This window comes from Perna viridis, chromosome 9, assembly GCF_037379345.1.
Source record: "Perna viridis isolate PV_CMFRI_1.1 ecotype Kerala chromosome 9, ASM3737934v1, whole genome shotgun sequence".
In the NCBI taxonomy this organism is placed as follows: domain Eukaryota; kingdom Metazoa; phylum Mollusca; class Bivalvia; order Mytilida; family Mytilidae; genus Perna; species Perna viridis.
In genome coordinates this window covers 43,146,003-43,162,484 of record NC_142453.1, presented here as the reverse complement: position 1 = coordinate 43,162,484, position 16,482 = coordinate 43,146,003, and the positions used below count along the sequence as shown (strand labels likewise).

General features: G+C 34.8%; 1 protein-coding gene across 12 annotated transcripts in view; it reads left to right on the top strand.

Annotated features, from left to right (window-relative positions):
* LOC148608621 (uncharacterized) overlaps positions 1–16,482 on the top strand; it is a 64,231-nt gene that overhangs the window by 3,985 nt on the left and 43,764 nt on the right. For 5 of the 12 annotated variants that reach the window (XM_088543668.1, XM_088543667.1, XM_088543669.1 and 2 more), the window contains exons 2-3: positions 6,987–7,160; positions 7,526–7,680. In XM_088543668.1, the coding sequence (XP_088399794.1) occupies positions 7,530–7,680 (151 nt within the window). In that variant the 5' untranslated portion in view covers positions 6,987–7,160; positions 7,526–7,529. Of the gene's footprint in view, positions 1–1,483; positions 1,589–5,152; positions 6,268–6,340; positions 7,161–7,525; positions 7,681–11,063; positions 13,772–16,482 lie in introns of those variants that run through there. The other 7 variants (XM_088543662.1, XM_088543661.1, XM_088543659.1 and 4 more) reach the window with 5 other exon arrangements.

Here is a 16,482-nt window from a genome sequence, read left to right as displayed (position 1 = left end):
ATGGGAATAAAATCTAAATTAGTTACAATGTTTAATGGTAGTTCGAGTATCTTTGTGCATCTTTCTTATTGTTTGTTTAACATACTGGATTAATGTAAAACTGACTCTGGATATTGATATCCATTAAGTTGCTCATTATAACATCATGAATTTTGCGACTATAAATCGTAAAATCTTAATATTAAAGACATTTGTTGAATACTTCTTTATACATAAATATAATAAAACATGTAGAATTGTAGTTTATGATACATTCACTATATGCACGAGATTCCTCTCCTTTTCTTTTCTTTTAATGTTTTTTTTTCTGCCTAAACATTTTTTTACGAAAAACAGAATACAACTTTATTATTTTTTTTAACATTGTGGAACTTTTTTTCTTGCCACAGAAATTAAAAAAAAAATTTTCTTCAAATTGAAATTAATATTTTTTTTTTCAAAAAAATACCAGCCCCCTCCTCAATATAAAAATGGTCGGTGCCTTAAGCCAAAATTTGGTATGTCATTTGACCATGAGGTCATAGGTCAAGTTCAAAAGTTGCACACCTTTGTACAAGACGCTCCGCCTTGGTGTGAAATACCCACATACCAAATGTCAGATATCTATGTAAAGAGAAAAAAGTCATGGCCCAGACAAAACTTTGGGTAGTATTTTGCCAAAATGTTTATGTTATTTGACCTTGAAGTTACAGGTTAAGGTAAAATGTCACCTACTCTAGATCTGGTACGCGACACTCAACTTAAAGAGGATATACCAACATACTAAATATTATAAGTCTAGGTCGAAAGACAAAAAAGTTATGATCCGGGCAACGTCAAAATTTTGTATGTTATTTGACCATGAGGTCAACGGTTAAGTTTGAATTATCTAGTACGTGACGCCTCACCTAAAGGTTATACAATCCAATACCAAATATCAGATGTCTAAATTGAATGACATAAAACCTCATGGCCAAGATACAGTTTTGTATGGTATTTTGTCAAATTATTTATGTTATTTGACCTTTGGATCAGAGGTCAAGGTCAAAGGTCACCTATCTTAAACATTACTCTCCACCTTGGTGTAATAAACCTATGCCAAAGATCAGATATCTAAGTAAAAAGACCAAAAAGTAATGACTGAAACAAAAATATGTATCGTATTTTCCAAAATTTATATGTTATTTGACATTGAGGATAAGCGTCAAGGTCAAAGGTCACCTACTCTGGTTCGCGACACTCTGTCCTGAGAGGATATACCAACATACCAAATATTTGAAGCCTACGTCAAAAGCAAAAAAAAAAAAAAAAAAAAAAATGGTCTTGACAAAGTTTGTATGAAAAGCGTTAAGAAGAAGAAAAGTCTTTATGGACAGTGATTTCGGGTCCAGATGAGCAAAAAAAAACAAAGATATGCTACATATTTGTATTATTTATATGTTCCAGAGGAGAGGTCCTGCTACACATCCATGCATGCATACATTTTAATTATATCTTCTTTCAGTCTTGGCAAAACGGGTCTGAACATAGTCTATTTTCGTATATTTCCAAATGTCAAGAATTAGGAATTTTGGATGCTATGGTAACCAGATCTTAACCAATCAGATTGGTTTGTACTTTATTATAATTTGTTTTATTTAGACACACTTCATTACTATAGTTATGTAGTTTGAAAAATTTCCATCATTAGATGTATATAATTACATTCAAATTGTGACATTTTTGTGATTATTAGGCACTAAATTGGTGGTTGCTAACGACTGGTTGTTGCGATGGTAACGGTGAAGATATTTTTCATTTTTTCATTTTATTTTTTGTCTTTTTTTTTTTCGAACTTCTTCTTTTTACAAAATGAAGTAAACAGACACATATAGGTACCAACAAATAGCAGAATGTGAAAACAATGCAACAATGCAATAAAAATAGATTTTTCGATTTTCCTGTAAAATGTCGCATAATAAGTGTCTCAAATTTGGGTCCATTCGATAGATAATTCAATTTTCCACTGAAATAAATCACGAAAAACTAATTTCCCAGAAATATTTTCTAAAAAATGTTAAAAAATATTAACCCTACCCCTAGAAAACTGGTCTCACTTTCAAACAGAATTCGCCCCGTGCAGGTCCCGGTTTCAAAAGAATAGGCCAGAAGTAGCGCCAAGCTTGTAAAAGGCGACTAAATAGCGCTCAAAAACCTAGCCGGGGACTGGGCGCTTTGCCCACAGAGCAACTGGGTTGTGTGCCCCAGGTGGTGGAATGGGGTACCCCTGGTTTGTTGCATGCTGGGGGTTGGATGTTTGTTTGTTGGGGTTTAACGTCCGAGCAGCAATATTTCAGCTATATTCAGACAATGAACATGAAATGGATGATAGAATGAACATGAAACGAAAAAAAAGGATGGGTCACAAGGATAATAGGGTCGACAAATTTTGATTACCACTGGAAAAAGGGGGGATGGGTAAGGTAGGGCAATTTAGCCTCTTGTGGCGGAGCACAAAGGTTCCTACTCCTATCGAATACCACAGCAGGGTTCTTTAACGTGCCAGGAACGTGACATCTTTCCCAACACGGTGCACCACTATGGTTTGCGGTCAGGTTTTCCGTATTATAGCCTGACAACCCCAGCATGTAACACGCCAGGGGTACCCCATTCCACCTCCTGGGGCACACATCCCAGTTGCTCTGTGGGCAGAGCGCCTAACCCCCGGCTAGGTTTCTGAGCACTATTTAGTCGCCTTATACGACAAGCTTAGCGCTGCTGCTGGCCTATTCTTTTAACACCCGGACCTGCACGGGGCCTGGGGGTTGGAAGGATATAATACCGGAAACCTGACCGCAAACCATAGTGGTGCACCGTGTTGGGAAAAATGCTACGTTCGTCGCACGTTAAAGAACCCTGCCGTGGTTTTCAATAGGAGTAGGAACCTTTGCGCTCCGCCACAGGAAGCTAAATTGCTCGACCTTACCCATTCCTCCCTATACTTGTGGCAAACAAAATTTGTTGACCCTATAACACTTGTGTCCCATCCCTTTTTTCATTTCATCATCATCATTTCATGTTCATCGCCTGAATATAGCTGAAATATTGCTGCTTGGGCGTTAAACTCCAATAATCAATCAATCAATCAATCAAACAGAATTCTCATTCACTATAAAACTCACATTATAGGCATTCCTAATTAAGGTAATGATGTACCCAACATATCTGAAAAATTCAGGGTTACAATTGCTATAAAATCGTAAAAAAGGAATTTTCAGAATTTCTTCTATATAACCCGTTATTGCCTTTTTTCAATTTATCGTAGTTTAAATAAGCTTTTGTGTAATACAGTACATTTAAATAGTGTCAGCTTTCAAATGAGCCCGAGTATGTTGGGTGCTATTGTTTTAATTATTAATATATCCTAATTTTAGGCGTGTATTTTTTACTTTCAATGTGGCATTATTGAGTTTTAAATTAAAAGGGGGAACTCCTGGAATTTTATATTTTCTTCCATTTCACTGGTAATTCGCAATGTTTTCAAGTGGTAATGCAACTTTGAACACCATGAATTGGAAGAATGGGGTTTGCACGGTGGACCCTCCCAGCCCATCAACTATACGTTTTACAGTGCTGTGAATGAGAATTTTGTTAAATACCGATATCAGATTTCTAGGGGTAGGAGTAATATTTTACGCTCTTTCGGGAAAATTAAGTTTTCGTGGTTTAATCATGTCGAAAATTGAATTATCAGTTGAATGTTACAAAATTTGACACGTTTCAGCTGAGAAATAACTTGTGGAGTCGAATTTATGCCTCTTTGTTTCAGATTGATTGATTGATTGTTGGGGTTTAACGTCCGAGCAGCAATATTTCAGCTATATTCAGACAATGAACATGAAATGGATGATAAAATGAACATGAAATGAAAAAAAAGGGTCACAAGGATAATAGGGTCGACAAATTTTGATTGCCACTGGAAAAAGGAGGGATGGGTAAGGTAGGGCAATTTAGCCTCCTGTGGCGGCGCCCTATGGTTCCTACTCTTATCGAATACCACAGCAGGGTTCTTTAACGTGCGAGGAACGTGGCATCTTTCCCAACACGGTGCACCACTATGGTTTGCGGTCAGGTTTTCCGTATTATAGCCTGACAACCCCAGCATGTAACACGCCAGGGGTACCCCATTTCACCACCTGGGGCACACATCTCAGTTGCTCTGCGGGCAGAGCGCCTAGCCCCCGGCTAGGTTTCTGAGCACTATTTATTCGCCTTATACGACAAGCTTAGCGCTGCTGCAGGCCTATTCTTTTAACACCCGGACCTGCACGGGTGCACTTTGTATCAGAAAATCGAATATTTGCATTTTTTTTTTTATAAATTCTGACAATAAAAATTGCTACAAATCATCAAATAACCACAAAAGTATCAATTATAATGGTACAAAACAGAAAATACCAAATAAGCCATAGATACTCTAGGGGTTTGACATGTGAACTTACGCGATTTTTCTATGGGGTAGGGGAATAGTTTTGTTTTTTTTTAATTCCAGACCCCAAACTGTTACCGGAAGTTGTCTGGTACAATTGGAAAGCTGTATATTTGTCTACTTGATGAAACCTTAATGTGACAATTTACTTCGTTTTGTAGAAAGTAAAAAAAGGATATTTGCCATATAGAGGTACAATAAATGACCCAAAAATACAAAAATGTGTTAGCTTTTTTCTTTGCGACAAAAATGTTCATAACTGGAAGGTATAAGGATACATGAAAACCATATTGTGGTTAATGAGTGGGAATATTGTAAGGGGACTATCTCAACCCACGTACAATAGTACATGTATGCACATAATATCATAAACGACCATTATGTTATGAAGATACAACGAAATGCCGAATGGCAAGTGATTTCTTTTTACGAATCAACTCATTTCATTGTTTCTGTTAAAACATATACCTGTATTAATAACTGGTATAATTACTCAATATATACATGAAACTATTGAAATGAGGGTTTTTGGGAAAAAATAGTTTCATTATACCCCTGCAAACACAGTTTTGGGGGGAAATAGAAATCATCCCGTCCGTCATTCCACATTTCTTGTTCTTCGTAACATTTAATTACTAACAAACTTGACAAATTTTCTTCGCCTTAAAATTTATAAATGGAACTTTATTTATAAAATTGTAAAACATTAAATTTTCGTTATAATTTTTCTTTTCTCAGCTTCTATCTGATTATACCGCCAAACATTTACATTTTGTCTGGTTATTATTTCAACGATAAAAAAGTACACAAAGTATTATCCTGTGCATTCAATACAATGCATGGTCCGAAAATAGAAGGTAGTTTTCAAGATCCCCGTGCAGGTCCGGGTGTTTAAAAGAATAGGCCTGCAGCAGCGCTAAGCTTGTCGTAAAAGGCGACTAAATAGTGCTCAGAAACCTAGCCGGGGATTAGGCGCTCTGCCCACAGAGCAACTGGGATGTGTGCCCCAGGTGGTGGAATGGGGAACCCCTGGCATGTTACATGCTGGGGTTGTCAGGCTATAATACGGAAAACCTGACCGCAAACCATAGTGGTGCACCGTGTTGGGAAAGATGCCATGTTCCTCGCACGTTAAAGAACCCTGCTGTGGTAATCGATAGGAGTAGGAACCTGTGCGCTCCGCCACAGGAGGCTAAATTGCCCGACCTTACCCATTTCCCCTTTTTACAGTGGCAATCAAAATTTGTCGACCCTATTATCCTTGTGTTCCATCCTTTTTTTTCATTTCATGTTCATTTTATCATCCATTTCATGTTCATCGTCTGAATATAGCTGAAATATTGCTGCTCGGACGTTAAACCCCAACAAACAAACCAATCTACCTCTGATAATAAACATTGGATATAAAACGTTTTACAGACAAACAACAATGTTGTTTTGGGCTTCGTCTGCTGGTACGACAACATATTTGTCATGTACTGTAGACAACGTTTTGCTACATCGAGGTCTTTGAAAACCAATGTAGCCTTGGCACTCATTGACCTACTTAAAACTTTCATTCATTTCAAAATTAAAGACCTCACGGCCTTTCATCACTCTGACAGAGAATCAATATCTTCTTGTTCTCGTTTTATCCATTTTCTTGCATAGACATTCGTTTCCTTTTTCAACATTCATTTCCTTATTTGAGGTTGCACAGAGTTGTGAATGGTCGCAATCGATTCATGAGAGAAATATCATTTCAGCATTCATTTTCTTATTTGCCGTTTGGGCGATTCTACTTTGCACTACCCTATTCATCAACACACCATTGTTTTCAGGTACATATATGTGTCCCATTTACAAATCAATTTGTTCCGTAGCTTTGTATTGCGTTTTTGCATTGCTTATGTATTTACTTTGCTATTGTTACGCTTATTGTATGCACTTAATCGCTTCTGCTCTAACGCTGTTGTTTTGCTATTTAATATGTTTGATTAGATAATTTACCATTTTCTTATAATTTGCTACATTCGAATATGGAGTAACCCCCCCCCCTTTCCCAAGACAAACTACATATTTAGCCAGTTGGTTTATGCTTCACAAGGAGATTGATGAAGCCAAAAATTAAATTTACTCAAATGTTATATTTTTCCTATGATATGTAAATGTACTAAAATATACATTCACACATATGGTTAAGAGTACTAATTTTTATTCTATATATATAATTTCTTTTTACAAATTTTCAACGAGCAAGCGTTGAAATGCTATTTAAATTGGATGGCAGATTTTGCATCTTACCCCCTCCCCCACATTTCCAGGGTGAAAATTATATTAAATCTGCGCATGATCCCTCTTTGAGTCGATCGCGTCAATGTCTCAATGGAAAAAAAAATGGAGTTGTATGTTGAATATTGTGTGGTTGGTGTAATGTGACCTTGACTCCATCTGAAAAGCTTCCTTTAATGTTACTATATTCTAGTGGAATTAAACGTTTTTATTTAATATAAAGCATGTGAGATGATTGATCTCTTCTGATTAATATGTCTTTTTAAAGAGGCAAACAGAGAAAATGTCTTCATTTATCTGATATATACCTGTATAAGGCATGCGAAATTAACCCTAAACCCCGTTGTCTGGTAGAGAACATCGTTATCTGTAAGTTGACAGATCGTAAATCACAATACCACCTGGGCAGTATCTCTGTGCAATTGTTGTGAAATAAATCAAGGTAAGTCAGCAGACATAGTATTGTGCTTTGTTACACTTTACCTTATAAATACTGATCTTGCTTTTTACAGATCGCATACAACAGAAAAATGCACACAAACAGTGGCGCACCAATTTTACAATAGGCTTCATATAAAGATGAAAGTATATTGTTAAATTTCTCATTAACCAGGTCCAGGAGAAAAAAAAGGGGGATCGGAATTCCCTTTTGATAATTTTATTGTTAAAAAATGAACAAATAATAGTCATTTTTTTCTTTAACCCCACTTTTTTATAGAAAAAAAAAGTATTTTCATGAAAATAAATACGTATCTATCAGAAATTGTTGATGCAATGATTCAGTGATTAATATGTATTTTGATTCAGCAAAATGGTTTCTAATAGTCGCTGGAATAATTTGCTTCCCGATTATACTGAAGAAGGAGAAGGCATCATTTTGGAATATGTTTGGCCGCTTCACACTGGATATGAAATGGCCAGTAAAATTAAAATTGTAGAACAGGAACCACGGAGAATAAAAGGTATTTTTTATGCACTAAAGAATACGACTGTGTTAAAGGAAATTGAATACGCCATTCCCTTTTCCCGTAATAAAAATTTCGTGGCTCTGAAACGAAAAATTATGAAAGACAGCGGAAAAAATTTGAATTCTTTAAAGCAATTTAATTTGCTGTCCCTAAAGCCGAGAGAATGGTAAAATCAGCAAGAACCTTCACATGTTTGAGTTATCGAAGTCCAAGGGATTATTACATAGCAAAGAAACCTCAGTGTCTTGAGACATCTTGAGATGTCTTGAGACACGTCAGGATTAAATTCTTGAGACGCATCTAAAGTCATGTCTTATAGACACGTTAGGATTAAATTTTTGACGTGTCTTAAAGGAATGCCTTGAGACATTTTGAGATGATTAAATGTCTTGAAATCCTGTTTTAAGACATCTTGAGACATGAATTCCATGTCTTAAGATACCTTCGGGTCACGTTCACTGGTCTTTAAAAGACACATTAAAACACATCTGATGACAAAAAAAATCATATTTAAAGAAGTCCTTTAATTATACATGTAAGTGCTCATTACTTAAATATCTTAAGACACTGTATCAGTAAGCAAGTCACAATATATTTATTTATTCGAAAGTTTTTTTTTCTAAATAGATATAGCTACAGGCTTTACATACACGTACTTAAAGTTGTCGAAGAGAGCTTAACAAACATAGACAATTCTTGATTTGGCCTACTAATTTGATGCATGGGAGCTTATATAACACAGTAGTTGATGCTTTTCTAAAATTATATCATTTTGCATTGCTTTTTTGTTAATTTACTATTTCAACAATTTAGTGAGGGCACTTTCCCTGCCTCAACCTACCCCTTAAGCCATGCAAAAGTGTTGCATCTTAAATCATCTGTAAACTGCAGTAAAAGCCAACATTTGACAACGTAACTTATACGTCTGTGTCTAGTACCATTCATTTATAACATACCATATTTGCAATTCATATATCACATTTTTTATCTGGTTTTATCTGTCAGTACAGTAATATCAACATAATATAATATGATAATGTCAAATCAGTCTTTAAACACTTCAAACAAACATCAACATAAGATCTGCATGTTTTAGAGCCCCGTGCAGATCCGGGTGTTAAAAGAATAGGCCTGCAGCAGCGCTAAGCTTGTCGTAAAAGGCGACTTAATAGTGCTCAGAACCCTAGCCGGGGGCTAGGGCGCTCTGACCACAGAGCAACTGGGATGCGTGCCCCAGGTGGTGGAATGGGGTACCCCTGGCGTGTTACATGCTGGGATTGTCAGGGTATAATACGGAAAATCTGACCGCAAACCAAAATGGTGCACCGTGTTGGGAAAGATGCCGCGTTCCTCGCACGTTAAAGAACCCTACTGTGGTATTCTCCCGGAATAGGAACCATAGGGCTCCGCCACAGGAGGCTAAATTGCCCTACCTTACCCATCTCTCCCTATTTCCGGTGGCAATCAAAATTTGTCCACCCAATTGTCCTTGTGTCCCATCCGTTTTTCATTTCATCATCAATTTCATGTTCATTGTCTGAATATAGCTGAAATATTGTTGCTCGGACGTTAAACCCCAACAAAGAAAGCATGTTTTAGAAAAATAGAATTACTTGTGGGATACATATTGAAATGTCTCAAAAGGCTAAAATTGTTGCGAATATGGACACAATATTCAAGCTGTAAAGCTGTTAATGAATTTAATATTAGACAAAAAACTAGAAATCATTGAGATGCAATCCATCTGTGTGGCCACCCCCTTTGAATTACGCCATTTTTATGAAATGTATTTGGAAAAAGCTTTCCAACTCGAAATTTGGGTTTTTAATATGGCACTCATAGTCAACAAAAATATTTACCAGTTGAGAAAGAAGTATAGAACCATATATAATCCAAACACAAGTTTCTCACTGAATTTAAGGAACTTGACCTTGAGATCAAAAATCAAGGTCATATGCCATTATCCATGGTACGTGACACATACTCTTTAGGTGATCTACCAAAAGCCAAATACCAAAAGCCCACATCCAAATACAAAAAAATACAGTCTGGACACAAGTTTGTCACTGAAAATAAATATAAATTTTACCTTGAGGTCACTGTTCAAGGTCATAGGTCACAATCCATGGTATGCAATGCATCATTTTATGTGATCTACCAAAATGCAAAATATCAAAAGCCTACAGTACATCAAAAGACAAAAAAGTTCGGACACGAGTTTTTAATGAAGATGGACAAGGTGATCACTGTATGGCAACCACCACTTTTTGTTGGGCACTGATAAATTTGGTCAAAGTTTTGATTTAACATTTAGGGTTTATGGCCTAACATATCAGTAAAAAATATGTTTAAATCTACATAACCTCAGTTCATAATTCTAATTCTTAATTCATATACATGCATACATGTATGACATAACATCTAATTAACAAACTTAAATGATTTATGAACCAGACCGAAAATCTATATACATGTACATGATAGCAAGATTCAGTATTTCAAATAAACCAAGAAAAACTAGATATTTTAATCATTTGATGGAAATTATCTCTGTGCACGCCATGTTAATATCTTTAGGTCAGACTGATAGTGAACCATATATTAATTATCCAACAATAAAAGGTTTGTATGGCTCAGTTTGATACTAACGCAGAGGTTGAACCATGATCAGTTGGGAAAAGTATTGATACATCATTCAAACTTAACAAAGCTTTATATTTAATAACAAAATGAAATTTGACACAGGGTAAAAATTTAACCAGAAACGAAGTGGTATAATTTTGGCCATTATCACTAAATGGTTCCAGTCTAAACCTGCAAAATCAATTCCCATAGGGATATGGTACCTTGTGGCAAAATTCTGAATCCAGTTATCGTCCAGAAATCAGATAAAAAAGCTTCCCTGAGCGCATCATGGTATGAGCGCAGTGGTTAAACCTTGAACAGTTGGGGCAAGTGTGGACATAATATTATAATTTGACATATTTAGTCATAGGGACTTACAATTCATTATGGAAACAACTTGTTTGGACACAATACAGCACAAAACTTGAAATTCCATTCAAAATTTTCAAAATCAGACCTAAATAAAATTGTCATTTTGTTCAGGTGTGGCACCTTTCTTTGACCCCTTATAACTTGATAATCACAAAAAAACCGTTTGAAATCTGATTGAAAAATGCAGACAGGGATTTTTAAAAGGAATCTAAATAAAAAATTGGACCAAAAACAAACAAGCTATTTTCTTGATATCATGAAAATGCATGTTTCTGGTCCCTAATTTCTGAAAAGTTCAAAATCAATCAAAGTCATTTGATCATTGTGGTATGGAATATTGTGCAACAATATCATTTACTGCACTTATTTGTTTGTTTCAGGCCATGGTTGTGGCTATAACCCTAGAAATCAATACCAACCTTCCTTTTGTGGTTTGATAAGTTGTTATAAAAATTCAATAAAGATCAACAAACTTATACTCAAGTTATCACAAGAAAACCAAGTGTCTACAAAACGTCGACAGCGCCTTATTGATAAACAACAACATTTTTTGCGGTTGTATAAAAATCAATCCCAGGCTTTTCTATGTTGGCACCTTGTAGTAAAATGGAAGTGAGATTCATTCACATTTACTCAAGTTATTATACGGACATACGCACAATGCTAGTTTTAGGCCCCTTTATGCATTCAAGTATTAATCCCCAAAATCAACTCCAATCTTCTTTTGGTGGTATTGAACCTTGTAATATATTATCAAAGATCAAAGTGGTATAGAATATTGTGGAACAATATCAAAGGAATCATAATGCTTTTAATGGGGTTATATGTATAAATTCTGTGAAAAGCTGTTTTTTGCCCTTTTTGCATCTCATTATTAAATGGTTGGGGAAAAATCCCTAAAATCAAAAGAAAGCTTCCTTTTAGGATTTGGAATCCTGTTTTAAACTGTCATAAAGATCAGCAAACAAACATTCAAGTTATCGCATGAAAACCAGGTGTCTACAGACATTGTTGATAATACGAACGATGACAGCAACATACATGTACCAATTTTTGCGGTCCTATTAAAGTAATACCTTAGTCTCACTTTCCCGATTTTTTAATAGATGCAAAATTATGGCATAAGCTCACATGGACGATAAGTCCAGATAAGCAAAAAGGCCAACAATATCACTGGGGTGAGAATAAGTTCAAACTACATGTAAATTGCATATCAATTCCTATACATGTTGAAGTATACGTTCATTTAGGTGTTAACTCAGGAGCATCCTGCAAAAATAACGTGTTTAGTACTTAGTGTATGAATAAAGAAAGAAAACATAGTAAAATATTTAATTATTTTTATCAAATAGATGCTAGAAAAAGGAAGATTGACTAAAATAAGTTGAAGTACATTAAAAACCAGTTCAATTTGTCTGTAATTGTCCACTAAAATGTCCTTTTATTGAGTATTCTTGTTTTGTTTTCATTTTAAAAACACAATCATGTACAAGTATCTGTTTTTGTTTTTTTTTTGTATATTTGGTAAATATTTTGCACATGCTTGCTGACAACCTAGTATGTAACTAGATATTGTGCATGTGGCAAAAAATATCTCCTGCTATAGACGACTTTAACAATGGCCATTGATGTCAAATATTTGTTGAAACTACATTTCTGTAGTTTATGGTTTGGTGACAGACAAAAAAAAGGATCTCAGATTTACAGGCTACATGCATACAAAAAGTAATCATGTTAATAAATATATGTGTAAATACATCTCCAAACAAACATTCATTGGATATCGTTGCATATTTCTGATCTAAAGCCTGTCAACCTCAGTTGACTTCCATATAAATGAAGAATTTTTCCAGAAATGAAGTGAATGCAAAATGCGTCTACGCTCAAAGTTAACACTTTGAATTTTTATAGAGATCAATAAGGCAGGAAGCATTCCTCCATCATGTCTGTTTAAAATATTTTGTGCGAACTACAAATATCAAAATAAACCATAAAGCACCAAGGTTTAAAAAAAATATCAGTTACATACATACAACTGTCCATTAATTGCGGGTTTATCATCTGGGAATATTCTTTGTCAAATGATATTTGTCCATAAGTTTGATATTTAATTATATTGTGCCTAAGTGGGACATGTTGATTTTCTAGTGTAATGCCATTTCAAAGCATGTGTACAAGTACCATGAGAAAACAAGCATACTTTCCAATGTCCTAAAGCCCCGTGCAGGTCCGGGTGTTAAAAGAATAGGCCTGCAGCAGCGCTAAGCTTGTCGTAAAAGGCGACTAAATAGTGCTCAGAAACCTAGCCGGGGGCTAGGCGCTCTGCCCACAGAGCAACTGGGATATGTGCCCCAGGTGGTGGAATGGGGTACCCTTGGCGTGTTACATGCTGGGGTTGTCGGGCTATAATACGGAAAACCTGACCGCAAACCATAGTGGTGCACCGTGTTGGGAAAGATGCCACGTTCCTCGCACGTTAAAGAACCCTGCTGTGGTAATCGAGGAGTAGGAACCTTTGCGCTCCGCCACAAGAGGCTAAATTGCCCGACCTTACCCATCCCCCCTTTTCCAGTGGCAATCAAAATTTGTCGACCCTATTATCCTTGTGACCCATCCTTTTTTTTCATTTCATGTTCATTTTATCATCCATTTCATGTTCATTGTCTGAATATAGCTGAAATATTGCTGCTCGGACGTTAAACCCCAACAAACAAACAAACAAACAATGTCCTAAAATTCAACAAAGGTGTAATGTACTTAAAATATAGCGCTAGTACATGTACTAACATACGATTTGACATTAAAAAAGTGCAGTTTCAAAGTCATCGGTTAACAAATAAAACAAAGAAAATACTTCCGACTCTTTGTTGGTCATTTTCTTCGGCACGAAAGCTTGCAGTTGACATCTCGCTCACAACACATTTTGTCCGTATATATTAACTGGTGCCGTATTTTGGAAATCCGTCTAGTATCTACTACTAGTTCGTCCCCAGAAAGGTTCGCCCCTATGTACATTCTATGAGACGTTTAGGGTTTCCGCACGCACGATACCCAAACGCACGCTAAACACTCACCAAACGCACGATAAACGAACGCTTCTCATGTCTAATATATATATATATATATATATATTTGCGCCTTTGCCGTTTTGGGAGAAAAATTTTACTCAAAATATATGACTTTAGGCGAAACTTTGATTTAGGCGAAAAAAGTGGTGTCGCCCTTATTTTCAAGTGTGTAATTTAAGTTCTTTTACATGTTTTTATGCCTTTTCCTTTTGCATGTGAGTACCCAGTGTGCCAATTTATAACATATCTTAACCTGAAACTGATTTAGTCACGCGTTTCGATTTAATGCCCTTTCATCTGCATACCTGCCTATATCGTCAATACGTGAATAATCGTCGTTGAGCGAACTTTACAAATTCATTAATTTCTTTCTTATTTTATATATATATATTGTAGAGACAGTTGTTAACCGATGTAAAATACAGAATCACATTTTGGTAATGATTTTTTCCAAATAAACACAAAAACAATAACATTTTATTAAACACATAAAGTTTCAAAATGTAACATATACTTTTTGGTGCGTATATCGGATTACAACACAATTTGATTGGTTGGAAATATCTAACAGACAAATGACGTTTAGTCCTTATTTGGACATAGAAATTAATAACAAAATTTACTATAATGTACTATGTTGACCTAGATAAACAAAATTTATAAAATATTGACGTGTTTTGTTTACACATAATTTGCTTTTTGTCCTTGTTTTCTGACAACAAGATGTTATGTCATAGATATGTTACACCTTCTAATAGATACAGAAAGAAATGTTGAAATAATCAATAACGAAAGGAATGTCATTAAACAGTTTAATCATCAAACTGCATAGCGTTTTGATATGTGAAGAAGTAATTGAAGAGAAATGTTTGTCAAAATATTAGCTACTTCTGTCATATAAGATAAAGATATCTTAGAAAATTAATATTATTCTCTATCAAGGCTACCGGAGATGACAGGTGTATAAATAAACTGAAATATTCAACCAATTGCTACATTGCGGGCTTTGTAGGAGTCCATTGTTTAGTAGGAAAATTCTCACTTTACTCAATAACCACGGAGAAAAAAAAACTTGAGATCGATGACTCGGTGTCGTTACAAGCAGATTTATTGAGGTATTTATGAATCACAGGGGCGTCGTTTACTGTCGCATTACCATTACTGGTAACGTATAAGAGATACAACAAACGATTCATAATACTAGGGTTGATACAACCCGGCGATGTATATGCCTCTACTTTAGATAACTACGTATCAGACAACGATCCTTCACAAGTTTGATTGAAAGAATTTCAAATCTTCTGCCGTTCCCAATATAAATGTAAATGGGCATTTGTATTTAATTAAGTTTTTTTTGTTGGAATAAAAATCTTGCACTTATTGCATTCCAAACTTCTTTAATTCTATTTTTTGATTTGATGAATAAAAAAATGTGATACTGATCAGATAGGTATAATCAATAAAGCATTCGTTTTCCACAAATATATCAGGTATGATATCAATTTGAACAATGGCAAACACAATTTTATAAGATCGTTTTTTCGATTTATGACTGATAAAATTCTATAACCAAGGCTAAACATACATTAGTCGTTGCAGTATATGTAATAAAACATTTCGTTAAGGGTTAAGTATTATTTTGGTTATTGCATGTCCTTCGTTGTTTGTGTCTGTTACTGATGTCTGCTTTTGTCCCTGGTATACATTCTTTTGTTTTCTGCTGGAATCTTGGTTCTCTTGATCACACTTCCTTTTGAACCAGAAAAAATATCAAATTCAAGTCAACGAATTATGATGTTGATTGATAATCGTTAGGAATGTAATGGAGAAATAAGTAGGATAAATTCCCTGATCATGTTTTGTAATGCATTATTATCAATGTATCAGACTTTTCTTGTTTATTATTCGAGTTTTCTTGTAAGGCATACTTAATAAATCATTCGTCTAAGCTATTGGCTTAGTGATGACAACATTAATATGAAAGAATCATTTTTGTTTGTTCTGATTTTTTAAAATATTATTATTTACAATATTTGTATAGCGCCAATCTAAACTGCATTTATTCTAAGCGCTTTACAGCATATAAATGATACACAATACAAAGTATGTAGTAATCAACACCTAAAATTATACAAAAGAAAATGAAAGGAGAAATATTTTTCAGAACAGTAATTATGTATCTTAGATATAGAAATGTGTAAAACCACAAAAGAAAAGACGAACAAAAAAAAAATTACAAACTATTTAATTAAAGGATAATTAAGTATTAAAACATTATTTAAATAGTATAAAAATAGAAATTTTCAGACGACATGACATACTTTATCATTGTTACGCTAATGATTCGCAGATATATTTAGTAATTGAACCAATTAACAACTGGTTCGAAATATCTACACGACTTGAAGCTTATGTTGCGGACATCAGCTCATGGATGACTAGCAATCTGTTAAAGCTCAACCAAGATAAGAATGTATTACTGAATCTAAAAATTATAGCAAAAGTAAAAATATCTAGAAAATAGATATTTTGATCATTTCAATGAAATAAGAAGAATTAAAAACAATAAAAACAAATATTTCCATTTAAATAAAATAAAACTCCGAAACATAAAATTACTGTGTTAAAAATACCAGTGATAAAATAGATCAATAAAATCATATTGTAACAGATACAAACCCCTGCGAAACTATGTTTTGACTAAAGCCCCGTGCAGGTCCGGGTGTTAAAA